Raw genomic sequence first — 18,443 nt, 5'->3', positions numbered from 1 at the left:
TGAGAAGGATGATAGAGTAAAGCAAATTGGAATTTATGTTTTGAACTTTGTTAAAATTTACAGATCGATGGGCTGGTAAAATCCATTGCCAGGAAAAGAAATCAAGAAGCTGTAATTTCATCAGCAGCATATATTAAGTGTCTCGCTTCCGGCTCACCACACAATTGTTTCCCACGTACTCACCTTTATAGGACCCCCAGGGACCCCTGAAGAAGACTTTTTGTCAAAACGCGGACCGCGTTGGGTCCTGTATCCCTAGCGGACTAGGTCCTTTAAGGCTCTTACGTGGATGGAATTATTTTATGTGGATGATTTTAGTGTACCTTTGGAACTTTGACACTTTCAAATAAAGTCCATTTGGGAACATCGTCACTCCTCAGAGTTTTTTTGGTTTTCTCAGCATATATTAATTTAACCTTCAAAATACTGAAAGGAATCGACAAAATAGAGCAGAGAAGATTATTTACATTGTCCAATTTGACACGGACAAGAGGACATGAAATGAAGCTAAGGGGGGACAAGTTCAGGACTAATGTCAGAAAGTTCTGCTTCACACAGAGAGTGGTTGGCATCTGGAATACTCTCCCAGGGGAGATTATTGCAGAATCGACAGTCCTAGGCTTCAAAAGCAAACTAGATGCATATCTCCTTGAGAGAGGCATATAAAGTATGGTTGGCTATAAAATAAACCAGGTGTATACCTGGCAGGGCCTCCGCGTGTGAGGATCGCCGGACTTGATGGACCGAAGGTCTGATCCGGAGATGGCGCTTCTTATGTTCTTATGTTCTTAACATTAAAATATTGATACTGCAAGCTCTGTACTGCCTCTGTTCACTAGTGTATCAGCGCTGGAGGAAAATGATCCTTTCCCAGTGAAGTCAAGTGTACGTACCTGGATATCCCCCACACTCTGGTCCCTGTTCACGTCGTATCTAATGAGGAAATCTCCCAAAATGCCATTCTGAGCAATTTTAGCCTGTTGCACTATATTAGGATTAAAGGTCACTTTGGCAAAGTTCTTCGTCTGGTTGATTGCGGTAGACGGAGGAGGGGCAAGTTTATCTGTAAGGATGGGAGAGAAGAAAAGTCGGCTGAAAATTTAGATTTTAAAAATGACATTTTTTATTGCACCACTAGGGAAATGTTCCAATTTGGTCTTCGATATGACCGTTTTACATTTTATATCAGAAATAATAAGAAAACATGAATGCATGACATACAGAAACTATAATGATCCAATGGTCTCCTTTTACTAAGCTGCGACAGCGTTTTCATCGCGCGCTGAATTGGCGCTCATGCTAAACCCGCGCTATGCCAGGTCTCGGATATCGCTACTATGTCAAGGTCAGCATTCCTTATCTCTGTTTCTAGTTCCGGGGCGTATAGAGGTGAAAGATGATATCTTCAGTCTTACGGGGCCCTCGGTGACCAGAGGGCACTCGCTGAAAGTCAGGGGAGGGAAATTTCAAGGTGATGCCAGGAAGTACTTCTTCACCGAAAGGGTGGTCGATCATTGGAACGAGCTGCCTCAGCGGGTGATTGAGGCCAACAGCGTGTCAGATTTTAAGAGAAAATGGGATATTCACGTGGGATCTATAGGGGAGTAAAAGTCAGGGAGTGGGTCATTGGTATGGGCAGACTCGATGGGCTGTGGCCCTTTTCTGCCGTCAATTTCTATGTTTCTATGTTTCTACGCGGCTAGAACTAACGCCAGCTCAATGCTGGCGTTAGTGTCTAGCACGCGGGGCTTAGTAAAAGGAGCCCTATATGTACATAGATAGTATATATAATAATAATAACAACAATAATAATAACAGTTTATATATCGCAGGACCGTGAAGTTTGATGCGGCTTACAATGATTAAAAGATGGTACAACTTGAGTGGAATAAACAGAGTTAAGAGCTAGTGATTAACAGGTATCGATTAACAGTTATTTTGGAGTAAGAATTGTACAGGTCAGCTGCCTAAATACTTCAAGAACAGATATGTTTTTAGGCGTTTCCTAAATTCATATACAGTACTCCTCCGCGAATTCGCAGATCAGAATTCGTGGGTTTTCCTTCCGCAGGAAGACTTTCCTAGAAGATGCTTCACAGGCTCCCGATGTTCCTTACCAGGTACGAGTAAGGTATATAACGAACTGCGGCACGGGACGGACGCTCTCCTGAGGGTTTTCCAAGGACTGGTCATGTGCCCTTCTCCGCTGCGACTCCTGCCCTCTCTACTGCGACTTCCTGTTTCCGGCGGAGCGAGGCGCGGCTACGGGAAAGGAACGCCATCGATTCCCGAGGCTTGGTATGAAATGGGAGTAGGGTTGTCATCTGGCATTCTGTGGTTGAAGGACATGACCAGGTGAGGTCGTTATGGTGCTAGAGAGTTCTCTCAGCTGGAGCAGGCGTGGATAAACAGGTCCTACTCTAAGGATTGTGCAAGATACTTCCCATCTCTTTTTGTTTTCTCCTTCTCTTAGGTCTTTATGTCCTATTTATTTAGTTAGCTAGCTCGTTCTCCCCAGGAGCCCAGAACGTGTTATAGCGATACATTTGCAATGTTTTAGAGGCCCAGGAATAAGGGTACATTCACATACTGGAGAAATGGGCTCAGGGATATAGCGACATATCCAGAAAATACTAGAGGCAGAGGGTTGAGGGTACATTCACAATATACTGGGGAACTGGAATAAGGGTTACAGAGGTACATTCACAACTACGTAGGGCTTTAGATTGATAAGGCAGTGGTAGATATTAGGTCAACACAAGTTATAGTGGTACCTTTGAATGTACTGGAGCCTGGGAAGAGATAATGGTTACTGCGGATGGGCAGACTGGATGGACCATTGACCATTTGGCCTTTATCTGCCACTATGTTTCTATAATCATAAAGCTCTATGACCTCACAATGCAGGTGTAAAGAGCCTTAGCCTATAGGAAGAGGAGATGCAAATGTTAAGAGCCTTAGCCAATAGGGAGAGGAGGAGACAGTGGATGCTGCAGATGGGCAGACTGGATGGGCCATCTGGCCTTTATCTGCCGTCATGTTTCTATAATGATAAAGCTCTATGACCTCACAATGCAGGTATAAAGAGTCTTAGCCAATAAGGAGAGGAGAATATAGTGGATGTTGCGGATGGGCCATTTGGCCTTTATCTGCCATCATGTTTCTATAACCATAAAGTTCCATGACCTCACAATGCAGGTGTAAAGAGCCTTAGCCAATAGGAAGAGGAGATGCAAATGTTAAGAGCCTTAGCCAATAGGGAGAAGAGGAGACAGTGGATATTGCAGATGGGCAGACTGGATGGGCCATTTGGCCTTTATCTGCCATCATGTTTCTGTTTTAGCTACAGTGGCAAAATAACGCTCAGAATTTCGGAAGTTGGTTGGTTGGGCTGAGAACTTTTCAACACCCCCTCGCAAGATTTCTTTGTAAGTTTCACCCCTCCCCCCCAGATATCATTCCTGCACCAATAGGCTAGTTTGAGATTTTTTTGCTTCCACCACTCTCACTCAACCTTGCTTAACTGCCCTTTAGAGAAGCCGCAAGCCAGGACGGCCCCACGGATGATGTTTCCTCACATATGAGCAAACGCAGGCAGGGATGACTTCATCTAGGCCTTTTCAAAAAGAGATGTTCCAGGTCATTGCTTCCTCATCAAAAAGACAGCAACTCTTTGTTAAAAAGAAAAGTATGAAATTTAGAGGCAAGCATTTCATAAATTGACATTCTTAAGGTCTTGACTATAGGCTATTGTAAGAGCCCTGCTTTCACCGTAATTAGGCCGTAATACGAGCAAGATATCAGAAATACAATAGGAAAGTGGAGTGGAGAAGGAACCGCAGGTAAAAAGAGGTTTGACAGTGTGGCAACCTGAATAGGTGGAGGGATGTTTTAAAAATACAAGGGAACTCACTTATCCAAGGTGATAAAAATGAATAAACACTTTCACTGATCACCTTGCTTCTTTGTATAGAACAATATCACTTTAAATCAACAAGTAACTGATGTTGTTTAGTGAACACTCAGACCCACAGCTGAGGTCCCAGTGAAAAAATCACGGAGCAGCTGTATGAGAGACCATCATAGTTGTTCACAGTCTCACCCACCATACAAAGACTAAATAACATGAAATCAAATCAAATAAACCAAAAACCAACTTAGCTTTGAATGATGTGGGTAATCAACAAAACTGCTCCGGGCTCCTCCTTTATTCTTACCCACATCATTCAAAGCTAAGTTCGTAGGTGGAGGGATGTACACAGGGCCGCCGAGAGAAAATCCAGGCCCCGGAAGGGACTTTATACAAAATTTTACATACATGTATCAAGTATTTTATCATTGTCATGGCCTTCTACTGCTTTGTGCTCACTCGGCGCTTTGCGATCTTGTTTGCAAAAGTTCTCGCGCCGTTCTTTGCTTTAGTTTATAAGGACGTCTCCTTTTCGAGACGACGACACGTTTCAGTTTTCGTGATGTTTCTTGGGCTTCATTGGGCCCCCCTTGAGCTTCATAGGCCCTGGAGCGATGTACCGGCTACACCCCCTGTCCTACTAAGGCTTCCCTATGTAAAAGAAAATCTACTTCCCTATGCTGGGATGATGGAAATGAATGTTAAAATCTGCAAACGCTAGTAAATAAGTTTCAATAATTGGGAAAAAACAAACAAACAAACAAACCCAACATTTTCCCATGCAATACTAGCTACAGAAGGCGGACAGCAGAATAAACGCAAGTGAGATAATGGTAGGGAGCAGTGGAATTTCAGCGAGACAAGACACTAAAGCAGAGACACAAGATCCCTCCTCCAACTTATAACCAGGAAGACCAGACAAGGGGCTGCTGAAAATTTCTCAAAGTTAGGGCAGTCTCCATCAAGGGCTATACAATCACCCCCTCTTTTACAAAGGTGCGCTAAGCTTTTTAGCGTGCATGTTATCCTACGGACACGTTAGCGGTTAGCGCACGCGTTGATTTAGCGCGCCTTTGTAAAAGAGGGCCCCTTAGTCCAGTGATTTTCCACTCTTTTCATTCTGTCGGAAAAATACAGAACGAAAAAAGTGGAAAATTGCTGGACTAAGTGTACAGCCCTTGATGGAGACTGCCCCGACTTTGCTGGTTGGGCTGAGAACTTTTCAGCGGCACCTCGTAGTTATCAAAATAAGCTTCTTCGCGTGGTTTAAGCCAGGCATCTTTACTAAGCAAATAATAGAAACATAGAAGATGACGGCAGATAAGGGCCATAGCCCATCAGGTCTGCCCACTCTACTGACCCACCCCCAAGTCTACTATGACCGTTGATGTTCCAATATAAGATCTCTCAATAAAGGACACCCTTACTTTTAATAGTATTAAGAAGGCCACTTTGAATTGTGGCAGTGTTTGGATACAATTAGGATGAACAGTGTGTGATGGGAGGGGTGGCTGCCCTGGAGAGTCAGGTAAGGAACATGTGAGGAGCATATTGGAGTTAGTATTCTCATCCACTCAAGGTGGTAGAGAACCAGAGGGGAAGAACGTCAATTGAGCAGACAGGATGGGTTAGGTGGGCTTTATTAACTTCCATTTACTATGCATGAAACACATATATCAGCCTAAAAGAGAAGGACATCAACAAGGCTTGATCAACAAGAACCATGTGATGGTTCTACTGCCCTGGTGACCAACTGGCTCCATTTTGACAAGGCAGGCGCATCCAATCCTGGTTTCACTTCCTTGTCCACATGGGTTCGCAATTCAAAATTTCCTATGAAAATCAAAAATACCAGGTTCGCACAGCAAAAGATCAGAACCAGACCTACCTATTCTGCAGAACAGAACCAATTGCTGATGCGGAAGAATGAGACGCCCGAACATTGACCCTGGTACATTTTGGGCCATTTGGAAGAAAGACTTCCCGGCTTCAACCTCTCTGTTGTTTACTCTGACGTGCTGGATAATAGAGCTCTCCCCTACCAGGTGAGTCTCTCATTTCCTTTTGAAAATGGATTAACCAGTTGGAAAACATTTACTTCCTTATCAACGAAATATGTTGGATACAATACATATTCTCTGCAAATGCACTCAGGAAATGCCTGGCCTTAATTGGTAACAACGTGTAAAATGAAAAAAAAATAATGAGTGAAATAATAAATTAGTTAGATAATGCTAGGAAAAGGAAGCTATGAACACAAGTAGCTTACTTTAAATGAAGTGGCCTGGCCTACCCAATCGGTAGGGAGGTGAGGCATTAAAAGATAGGCGAGATCGCAAAGTGGATGTGGTCCTGAAAAGAAAGTTCAGAGCTTTGGCCTTAGGGGGGGGTCAAAGCAGCCACAGCAGCTTTATTTCAGGCACGCGCTTGTCATATCAAGATGCGTGGGCTCACCCTGGCAGAAGACGAGCCTTTGCCCCAGCTTATGCTAGCAGGGGTGGATTATGTGGCCAGTGCTCTCTACGACATCATCAGGATCATGAGCAAAGTCTCGGCTTATTCGATCTCAGCCCGCAGAATGCTCTGGATCAGGCACCTCTAAGACTCTACTCAGCAGACTTCCCTTCAAAGGACGACCCTTATTGCCAGCATGGCAGATCATCAGCCGAGATTTCTACCCGACAGCAGACCGGTAGCCACTATGTTTTTTAAGATGCTCTAAGTTACTGCTTTCTTTTCCCCTTTGCCACTTCCATTCCAATACAGCTTTTCCAAACCCTGAAGGACCTGGGAAAAGCTTTGCTTGGCTCTATAACAGAATGAAGCTTTCTGCTGTAAACCCAGGACATGGTGACCTTTGCTGCCATTAAGTCACTGGAGATCACTCGCAATCTCACATTCCCCCTATCTATGTCAGCCAAAGCTACTGCGTTTCATCTGGAATGTGCACACATCTGCCAGCATGAGGAAGTACTCTAAGAGAAGCTTGTGAGGAACAGTTGCCAAAGACCACTCTGGATTGAGGAAGAGTTTCATAGAAGGATCTCAACACTTGAAAACCCTATGAAGGCAAGAGGACATGGACAAGCAGGTGTGAACGAAAGAGTGTACAAGCTCCCAAGACCACATCTCACTCAAAAAGATGTACCCAAATTACGACAACTCTTCTCAATTCTGGATTAACCTCATCAGCCATGTCTGGGCGAGAAGACCATGCTCCTCAACTGCAAGAAGTTACCGGTAAAGATGATGATGACCGAGACCTACTATTCGCTGGACATTTTCAAGCTTCCTGTCCATAAACATGCACGTTAGATAATATAATTTAGTCCCTTTTGCCTACATATCACTATATCAAAGCTGCTCTATTGGTAACAACAAAAATGACCAGATGACGTCATGAACCCTGGACCATTTTATTAAAATTGTGTCTTCTTTTTAATGCATTCGTATTTAAGTAAACACCCAACTTGCAGATCTTCAAATAGCTGCCTTTCCACGTGTGGTGTAGCCCAGAGATATGCTGTGGAACTCGTTCGAAGCCAATCCTCACTCTCGAGCTTGTTTTTGCTACACAGTATTACAATGAGTGGCTATGTCTAGCCGCAAGATGGCCATGCTTACACGCAGGAAAAGTAAGACCCAGCCCATGAGAAAAGGAAAGGAAGAGATACCATCTGCTGTTTATTATTATTATTATTGGAGAACATTTTATTTATGCGTCTGTTATTTTTATGTATTTACTCCACAATTTCCTTGGCATCGCAAAACAGGATTTCCTGTCAGGTATGGCTGGTAATCAACAGGGCTCAGGGGCAGATTGACAGTGATCTGGGCCCCCAGGAAATAAGGGTCATGGGCCCTAATCCAGTGGTTAGTCCCCCACTGTGGGTCATCCAGCACTGCACAATTGACAGACTGTTCAGTCCGCCCATGATGAGAACTAGAGTTAGGAGAAAATTTCAGACGGGCATAAAATTTGGGGAACCCTTTTTGCTAATGACATCCTTCTCACTGTGTTTATGTGATGGACCACTCCATTGACTCAGTGTCAGTGCGTACCGAGGGTGAGTGGCGCTCGGGGCGGTACCGCCCCTCCCACGCTTTCTTCTCCGCCCCCCCCCACTCCTTCCCGACCCCCCTGCCGCACGCGTGTCCCCCTTCCCTTCCCCGTACCTCTTTAAATTTCCCGGCGCAAGCAGCCTCACAAACTTGATGCCTGCGTTGTGTCTGCTCTCCCTCTGACATCACTTCCTGGAAATGACGTCAGAGAGAGCCGACACCAATGCGGGCAGCAAGTTCGCAATACTGCTCACGCCTGAAAAATTACAGAGATACGAGAGAAGGGGAACATGCGCATGGCGGGGGGAGGGTCGGGAAGGAGCGGGGCAGAGAGAAGGACAGGTGTCAGGACACCCACCAAGACGGCACCCCTGAGCGGCCTGCCCCCCCCCCCCTTCCACACACACTTACTATGCCACTGATTCCATAGTAATCTAGCAACACAGTAGATGACGACATATAAATCCCTGTATGGTCCATCCAGTCTGCCCAATAGTCACATTCATTTATGAGGCAATGTTAAAGTAACAATCCAGTAATTATTCATTTGACTTGCTAAGTTCCATTGACATAGGCAAGACCTGTACTCCGACTACATGAATGTGGTAAAAATGTGCATGTTTGCTCCTGATCCATATTGCCGCACATGGGACACAGGCCGTAGCCATAGCTGTCCAAGCCAACTCCAGCCTATCCCGATCCGTCTTGCCACATACCAGGCTCAGACCGTAGAAGTCCGAACAGCACTAGCTTCACTGCTGTAAAGTTTGCTCCTCCTCGTCATAAATGAAACGATAGCTCTTGATCTCTAGAGTTTGGGGTCCATACTGTCCTCTTTTTATTCCGGGATCCTTTGTGTCTATCCCATCCATTTTTGGAACTCTGTCACTGTTGCTGCCTCTACTACCACTTCTCCAGGGAGGTCATTCCAGGCATCCATCACCCCCTCTGTGAAAAAGTATTTCCTGATGGTCTTCCTGAGTCTACCACCCTGCAATCTCATCTTCTATCCTCCAAAGTTACCATTTCTCCATCTTCTTTCCTCTAGGGTATACGTATTCAGGTATTCAAGCTTCTTCTCATACGTCTCTTGAAGCAATCCATATATCATGTTCCTCTGGACCTCTTCAAGTCTTCTTACATCCTTAGCAGTGGCATAGCAAGGGACCCCCTAGACCCGCATAATCTACACACATAAAGGCTGAAGGAATGTGCACACGTTACAGAATCCTGTAAGTTACATGTGGAACTATGAGTCTTGTGCATGATCTGCACAGGAGTACAGCCCTCTCACAGCTACAAACTACTATATACCACATACATGTGCCCTTACAGAATAATACATAGGGGGTTTACACGTGTAAGTGTAGCTGGTTTTAAGAAAGGTTTGGACAAGTTCCTGGAGGAAAAGTCCATAGTCTGTTATTGACAAAGACAGGGGGGGAAGCCACTGCTTGCTACACTTTGGGACTCTAGAATCTTGTTACTCTTTGGGATTCTGGAATCTTGCTATTCTTTGGGATTCTGTATGGAATGTTGCTACTCTTTGGGATTCTAGAATCTTGTTACTCGTTGGGATTCCGGAATCTTGCTGTTCTTTGGGATTCTGTATGGAATGTTGCTACTCTTTGGGATTCTAGAATCTTGTTACTCGTTGGGATTCCGGAATCTTGCTATTCTTTGGGATTCTGTATGGAATGTTGCTACTCTTTGGGATTCTAGAATCTTGTTACTCGTTGGGATTCCGGAATCTTGCTGTTCTTTGGGATTCTGTACAGAATGTTGCTACTGCTTGGGTTTTGGCCAGGTACTGGTGACCTGGATTGGCCACCGTGAGAATGGGCCACTGGGCTTGATGGACCACTGGTCTGACCCAGTAAGGCTATTCTTATGTTCTTAAGTGCTCCTTTTCTCTGGGATCAGTATTTAGCTGACGCTGGTGTATATCTTTTTAGCTGTCACCAGCATTAGCCCAGATATTCAATGCCAGGCCATGTCCAGGCACCATCATTGAATACCCAGGTGTATTTGGCTATCTCTTATGCGATTAATGCGATACTCAGCATTTAACCTCCTAAGCAACACCAGTAAAGATAGGACTGGCTTTTATGTGGTCCAATTTGGCCACTTAACTTAGGCAGTTAAGTTCTGAATATCTGCACTTAATCATATAAGTGCCGATCCCCCCCACCCCCACCCAGGCTGCTCACAAAATAGTTGGCTTTCACTTTAGCGGTTTGTGCTGGTCATCAGCAATTTAACTGACAAGGAGCCATTTCTGGCCAGTTAAATCACTTTGAATATTGATCCCTCTGCCTTTATGTACACACGACACATCTAACCGTTGGCGTCTAGTTATACAATTGCCCTTAATATGTCCATGTTATATTAGCATAACTCCACAAACGATGTTCCTTCTGTCGTTAAGTGCAACAAGATGAACCAGTCCCTACCAGTAACATTCAAAAAAATAATCTGCTGCCCTACGTTTCAGCCTCCAGTTTGGCCGCCTTGACCTCTGTGGACTTTTCGGTTCCAGTACGATTGCAATAACATTACTACAGCCATGTTGACAAACACGTATCCAATACATGATGGTGGACTTCCACATCTACCAGGCTTACCGGTTTTCCTGCTGCTTCCCCTCTGCTTTGCGTTCTGGAGAGGAGGAACCTCCAGAGAAGTGAAGCCCAAATTCTCAAAGACTGTCACCTCCACCAGCAATTTGCCAACCAGCTGCAGGGGCCGCACACTGACGGCATGCTCATACATTCCCAGGCGTCTCTGCAGAAGTTCTTCATACGTCAGAAGGAAGACAACGGTGTTCCTCCCCGGAATGGTTGCAGTTGCTTTGAAGGTTTCCATTCTAGTTTCTCTAGGATGACAGGTCAAAACATTTCACTATTATGTCACGCTTAATGCTAACTGTCTACTCCCGTCAAAGACATACTACGAAAGAACAGTGGCCAACCAGGTGATGACTCTTTCTGATTTCAAATGGAAACCTTTGTAGACTAGGTTTTAAGAGATGTGTTCCCAATCCCTCCCAAGCATTCCCCCTCTTTTACGAAGGCGCGCTAACTGATTTAGCGTGTGCTAAATGCTAACGCATCCATAGAGTACAGTGTATGCGTTAGCATTTAGAGCGCTCTAAATCGGATAACGCACCTTAGTAAAATTTTGTTTAGGAATAAGGTTCATTGACATTGGCATTTTGGCTAAATGCAGGTCACCGTGATTTAAAATAAAATGGATATTCAACACCGGTGTGTAAATACTGATTAGTGCCGAGTGTCCAGAATTAGCGCTGACCGGTGGCGCTACCTGGTTAGCAGTGATATTCAGGCCACTGATTGGATATACTTAGTCGGGCTTTTCGCTGTCTAGCTATCTGATTCGATGTTAAATTATCACTGCTAATCAGATAACTTCCAGGTCCACCTCAACTTTGTCAAGACATTGTCGACGTTTCAAAACGATTGGGGATGCCAAACACAATACATGACCCGTAACCTCCCGGAGAAGCTTGCTCAACATAGAGAGTGCTTGGTTCCTGTTGGCACCGACAGAGCTGGCCCTTATGGGATTATGTCTTCATGCATTCATTGGGCAAAACCAGGATGAAATCTGTCTGTTCGGGTTGACCCGGGTGAGGTGGAAGCTGTACACATCTTTATTAACACAGTTTAAGATCTGACACAGGGCCTTCTCCTCAACTCCCATCTAAGAGCCCAGTCAGTAGAGCGATAAATATATTCAGAGTCATCAGAGAGGCAGGAAACTGGGTTGGCCACTGTCAGAAGACCGTCTTCCTAGAGATGCGTTTCTGGGTAATGGAACGGAGCTACAAGGAGACATGAAATCTGCATCCCCCGATTCAGAGCCCAACACTACAGCATTGACACTCACCCTCTGTTTGACGTTCCAGAGTGGTCTTCGTTTCTGTACCTGTCACTAGGTAGTCTCGGCTTCCCCATTACTTCGCTCTGGTAGGTTTGGCCACCTACTATCCTAAATGTCAAAGAGACTCTGTTTTATAGTCATGCTGTGAAATACATACTACTGCTATTATTAATTATTTCTAGAGCACTACGCAACACTGTACAGAGTCACAAAGAAGACAGTCCCTGCTCCAAAGAGCTTACAATCTAAGCAGGCAAGACAGACAAACAGGATGAAATGGATACAGTTAAGGGGAAGGGTTAATCTGCTGGCTGGGTTGGAGGGCAGAGGGGAGTACAGGACAATCGAACCATTGTGACATCACTGACGAAGTTGTCTCTTATTGGTGGAATGAGGCATTATGACATCACAATCTGAGCTCTACTTCACAAAGACTGAAACTCTTCATACTACTACTATGAATTATTTCTATAGCGCTACACAGCACTGTACAGAGTCATAAAGAAGACAGTCCCTGCTCCAAAGAGCTTACAATCTAAATAGCCAAGACAGATAAACAGGATGCCATGGATACAGTTAAGGGGAACGGTTAATCTGCTGGTTGGGTTGGAGGGCAGAGGGGAGTACAAGACAATCAAGCCATTGTGACATCAGTGATGAGGTTGGCTCTTATTGGTGGAATGAGGCATTATGACATCACAATCTCAGCTCTGCTTCCCAAAGACTGAAGCTCTTCATACTACTACTACTATGAATTATTTCTATAGCGCTACACAGCACTGTACAGAGTCACAAAGAAGACAGTCCCTGCTCCAAAGAGCTTACAATCTAAATAGCCAAGACAGACAAACAGGATGCCATGGATACAGTTAAGGGGAACGGTTAATCTGCTGGCTGGGTTGGAGGGCAGAGGGGAGTACAGGACAATCGAGCCATTGTGACATCACTGATGAGGTTGGCTCTTATTGGTGGAATGAGGCATTATGACATCACAATCTGAGCTCTACTTCCCAAAGACTGAAGCTCTTCACACTGCTACTACTGTGAATTATTTCTAGAGCGCTACCAGACATACACAGCGCTGTACAGAGTCGCAAAGGAGATAGTCCTTACTCGAGTGAGCTCACAGTCTAAACAATCAAGACAGACAAACGGGGGTTACAGTTAGAGAGAATAGTTAAACTGCTGGCTAGGGTGGTAGCGGAGGGCAGAGGGGAGTAGGGTTATGAGTTGAAGGCTGTCTCAAAAAGGTGGGGAAGGGAAGGGGGCACGGCGGATGGACTGAGGGAGTTTATCCTATACAAGGTCAGGACAACATTTGAAAATATTTTTGCTGCGGTACAAGAGAAAGACAAACGGCCCGAATTTAAAACCATTTAACTGGCCATCTGACAATATTATCTCCGGCTGAATATTGCCGATTAACGCTTAGCCAGTTATATCATGCAACATAACCATCTATCCAGCGATATTCAGCGCATCACCGGCTAACTTTGGTGGCCAAATTAGGCTAAATTAGGCTGGAATATCTTTGGCTGGTTTAAACCTAACTGGCCAGCACTGGTTAAATTTAAACTGGCCAAAAAAACACCCAGATATTCAATGCTGTTCAACGGAAACGGCCCAGCATTGAATATCCCGGCTGACTACTGATTCCCGCAGTCTGAATATCAGCCCCAAAATATCTACTGTAGCTCTGGTATGAGAAAAGTCATTTTTTTAATTACTTTCCCATATTAACGCATGAAGTAGAAATACTGGGTGTTTGTTTAGATCATATCCCTTAATATCATCTGCCCTTTTTGTAACCTATGTAACCTATTCCGGTTGGCCCAGGCGTCTCACACCCCACCTGTGGGCGGGATTTGAGCCGCCTGGGCCAATCAGGCCTAAGACCAGCCATTCAACGATGGCTGGCCTGTCGGACGGACGAGCTTGCCACCCGTCCGTCTGACCAATGATTTTGAAGGTATGGGGAGGGGGGGTCGTAGGGTCGGCGGGGGGGGGGGGGGCAGGGGAGCGATCAGGGGTTTGGGGGGGGGCATTGCATCGAGGGCAGGAGGGCTTGGGCTCCCTTCTCCTTGATTGTGTCGGGGGGTTCGGGGGTGCCAGGGCAGGAGGGCTTGGGCTCTCTCCTGCCCCGATAGTGTCGGGAGGTTCAGGGTTCGCCTGGGCAGGAGGGCTTGAGCTCCCTCCTGCCCCGATAGTGTCGGGGGTTTGGGGTTTGCCTGGGCAGGGGGGCTTGAGCTCCCTCCTGCCCCGATAGTGTTGGGGGGTTCGGGAGTGCCGGGGCAGGAGGGATCGTTGTAGGGGGGGGGGGATTCTGTAACCGATGTTGTTTTTGACAGACACCAGTTACAGAATCCAGCTTTTAGGCTAAGGACTGGCCCCTCCTTTGCCTAAAAACCTTGTTTTGGAAGTTTGGGGCTTAGGTTTTTTTTAGGTTGATTATATGGTATAAGTTTAGACGTCGTGGTGGTCTGGGCGTTTAAACAGCTGAACGTAGAGGCAGGCCATTATCAAAAAAAACCCTCCTTTTGTACGTTTTTTTTGATAATGGACATTTTCCCTGCTTCTACTTTCAACGTTTAAGGCCTTAGGCCAAAAGGGGACTTAGATGGGGGTTGTTTTTTTTAAAATTACGCCCCTCCACGGGCCCATTTATTAACTAGGACACATTAATGTAGGTTAATAAACCAGGCAAGTCATTTTTGCTGTCAGTAAATTTACTGCTCTTTGGTAACCCTAGGGAGAACCTGGCGTCAGAGACAGAAGTGAGTCGGATTTCGTGGGTGTCAGAATGGCGCTGTGGCAGAGAGCAGCAAAAATATAACCCAAGAGACAGAGAACAAAACAGGAAAAGATACCCCACGAAGGATTTGCAGAGAATGAAGAAGTGGGGATGGAAATGTCCACATCAACCAGGGATATACAAGTAGATACGTATTTATTAAAAGTCAGTAAAACAGTGTTTAGATCAAATATCGATTGCAGTCCCGATACGGTCCGTGTTTCGGCCTTAAAAGTCTGCCGCAGGGGTACAAAGACATCTGTCCAGTAGATGGCAGTCATACATTGCTGAACTTGTTTAGAATCCTCTCTCACAGGGTGAACCTCTATAACTGAACCCCGACTCCCTACTTGGTCAGACAGAGAGACCAGCTAGAGCAGCGTTCCGGACAATTTGCTTCTGAAATAAGACGGGCTATTTTAATACAGGCCCAGACAGAATATCTACAAGAAAAACAGCAAAGTGTCTCTGAAGAGCCGATTCCCGTCGAAAACTCCCCGATATTTCAAGATTCAGTTTTTTTGGGAACACTCGGCAGATTTCCTCTGCCATAATATAGCCTTATTTTGTCTCTCTTAATGTTCCAGCTGCAAAGTTGCTTGTTTGGAAAGGAACTCGTGACTCTGAGGAAGGAAGGGCAGGATGGGGTGCCAGGGACAGCTGGGATATGTTTGCCTGTGTTTATGTATCTAGGGTGAAGGACACAAACTATATCCAGGGCGAAGTATTGGAGAGCAATGCGAGGCCACCTTCCTACCACAGCCTAAGGCGGCTGAACAGAGACATCACGTCTCATCCTTTGCAAGGTGGAGGATTCTCAAGTTTCAAGTTTATTAGGTGACTTGATCAATCGCTTAATCAAACATTCTAAGCGATGTACACTTTAAAATTTACAATTATTAGAGAACAATACAATACGTACAAATACTTAAATAATGGTAAATTACTCTTAATTTTAACATTACTAAACATAGGGTCAGGAGGGATGAAATACAATTCATAAAGTAAAGAAGAAACATTGAGGGAAAATACAAAAGGGAAATAGGTAACACAGGTATAACAGAGTAGAATATGATACTCCAATAATAAAATTATGTTGTAAAGGCATCTTTAAAAAGGAAGGTTTTTAACTCAGTTTTAAATTTTCCAAACTCTTTCTCCTCCCGTAAAAAAATAGGGAGGGCGTTCCATGTCTACGGTGCTGTACATGAAAAAATAAATTGTCTCCTCGTATTAATAATTTTTAATGAAGGAATAGATAGCAGATTTTGTTCGCTAGATCGTAGAATTCTCTTTGCAGAATATGGAATAAGTAACCTAAATAAAAATGCAGGGGTCTCATTGTTCAGAGTTTTAAAAATAATTATGCATAACTTATAAGTGATTCTATGAATAACAGGGAGCCAATGAGCCTTTTTGAGGAGAGGTGTTACATGATCAAATTTTTTAGAATTAGTTATTAATTTTATAGCTGTATTTTGTATAATTTGTAGTTGTTTTATTTCATATAATGCAATTCCTTTGAATAAAGAATTGCAATAATCAATTTTAGACATCACCAAAGAGTGAATCAATATAGTAAGTGCTTTGGGACAGAGAAATTTAGAGATGAAACGAATTTTACGTAACCTATAAAAGGTAGTTTTCACAATGTTACTGATATGATCATGGTAATTAAGTTTATTATCAAAGATTACCCCTAAAATTTATCAACATTTGTGAATGACCTGTGCACGGATCGAATACCATCAGTGATGACGCTGTGGAGATATACTGGAGTGATGTCAATATGAAACTAAAAAGAAAGAGCAAAAAAAAAATATCTCTCCTCGAGGAATCATTGTGCAAAGTGGTTAGGTGGTCACAGCTGTTCCTTACCGTCACTTGGGGCTCCTTTTACGAAGGTGCGCTAGGGGCTTAACTCATGGAATAGCGAGCGCTAAATTGCCAGGTCCGCTAGCCGCTACCACCTCCTTTTGAGCAGGCGGTAGATGTTTGGCTCGCACGCCGCTAATCCGTCGCGTGTGATAAGACCGCTAACGCAGCTTCGTAAAAGGAGCCCTTGGTCTTCCCTGGTGGTCTCCCATTTGCTATATTAGCCAGACCTGCTCTTCTGAAGCTTTAGGGTTGTAATGAATTCAGGGTCTTCCAGGCTAGGGAGATTTAGTAGATGCGATTATAAGAACATAAGAATTGCCATACTGGGACAGACCGAAGGCCCATCGAGCCCAGTACCCCGTTTCTAACAGTGGCCAACCCAGGTTCCATGTAACTTGCTAGATCCCAAGGAGATAAACAGATTTAATGCTGCTTATCCTAGGAACAAGCAGTGGATTTCCCCAAGCCATCTCAATAATGGTCTATGGACTTCTCTTTTAGGAAATTAGCCAAACCTTTTTTTAAACCCTGCTATGCTAACTGATTTCACCACATTCTCCAGCAATGAATTCTAGAGTTTAATTACACGTTATATGAAGATATATTGTTCTTGTAACAAAAAGTCTTTGAGCTTGTTGAAAATAACACATGGACTGTGTATTTTATAACCTTTTCTTACACACACACACCCATACAGGTCTTTAGCAAGCTCTGTGTAAGGCTAGGGGGGGGCCCTCCAAAATTTTGTCCTATCCAAATTCTTCCCTGCTTAACTGTGATGCAGTGAGCGAGATAGGAGTTCTAGGTGGTGTGTTGCATTGGGCGAATTTCTGGCTCAGTATGGTCTTGCGCATACAACATTCACAGGGAGGATTACACAACTCGGATACAAAATTGAATTTATCTACTCAATATTTCACACTACCTCACAGCATTAAACTTCCTTTCCCCACCTTCTTTAGGCATAAATTGTCAAATGTCGCATTGATTTTATTGGTGGAACATATTGACTCTTGAGATGGAATTGTGACCTTCAAACATACCATTCCTTCTTCCCTTTCGATGTTCCACCAGATCTCATTTTAAGGCCATGTTTATCACATTGCTCCATATGTATTAAGCATATTTTCCAAAGAAAGAGTGAGTGGAGTGGAAAGGGTAGATGTGAATCGCTTGTTCACTCTTTCCAAAAATACTGGGGGGCATGTGATGAAGCTACTAAGTAGTAGATTTAAAACAAACAGGAGAAAACATTTCTTCACGCAATGTGAAATTAAACTCTAGAATTCGATGCTAGAGAATGTGGTGAAATCAGTTAGCTTAGCAGGGTTTAAAAAAGGTTTGGCTAATTTCCTAAAAGAGAAGTCCATAGGCCATTATTGAGATGGCTTGGGGAAATCCACTGCTTATTCCTAGGATAAGCAGCATAGAATCTGTTTTACTACTTGGGATTTAGTTAGGTTCTTCGGACCTGGGCTGGCCACTGTTGGAAAGAGGATACTGGGCTTGATGGACCTGTGGTCTGTCCCATTTTGGCTATTCTTATGCTCTTATGTGAGCCAAGTATAGGACAATCAAGCCATTGTGACATCACTGATGAGGTTGGCTCCTAGGCATTGGTGGAATCAGGCTTTATGACATCACAATCTTAGCTCTGGAATGTTACTACTATTTGGGTTTCTGCCAGGTACTTGGGACCTGGGTTGGCCAGTATTAGAAACGGGATACTTGGCTTGATGGACCTTCGGTCTGTCCCAGTATGGCAATTCTTATGCTCTTATTGGGTGGCTAACTCAACTTATTCATCTGTTCCTCTATCTCTGTACATAACATATTAACCTATGTATTTTAATCCTCTGCACGTTTTCCATTTGTGTTCTCCTCAGTCTTCACTGTTAC

At 44.3% G+C, this 18,443-nt stretch overlaps 1 protein-coding gene across 1 annotated transcript in view; it reads right to left on the bottom strand.

Moving 5' to 3' along the window:
* The window catches only part of ITIH5 (inter-alpha-trypsin inhibitor heavy chain 5), a 137,812-nt gene that overhangs the window by 86,478 nt on the left and 32,891 nt on the right, over positions 1 to 18,443 (bottom strand). Inside the window, exons 4-6 of the mRNA XM_033958849.1 lie at positions 11,882 to 11,983; positions 10,597 to 10,847; positions 894 to 1,063 (exon numbers count right to left, since the gene is read on the bottom strand). Coding sequence (XP_033814740.1) covers positions 894 to 1,063; positions 10,597 to 10,847; positions 11,882 to 11,983 — 523 coding nt within the window. The remainder of the gene's footprint in view (positions 1 to 893; positions 1,064 to 10,596; positions 10,848 to 11,881; positions 11,984 to 18,443) is intronic.

The sequence above is a fragment of the Geotrypetes seraphini genome, chromosome 9, assembly GCF_902459505.1.
Source record: "Geotrypetes seraphini chromosome 9, aGeoSer1.1, whole genome shotgun sequence".
Classification (NCBI taxonomy): domain Eukaryota; kingdom Metazoa; phylum Chordata; class Amphibia; order Gymnophiona; family Dermophiidae; genus Geotrypetes; species Geotrypetes seraphini.
The sequence above is the reverse complement of the archived record's forward strand: the minus strand, read 5'-3'. Positions and strand labels throughout refer to the sequence as shown.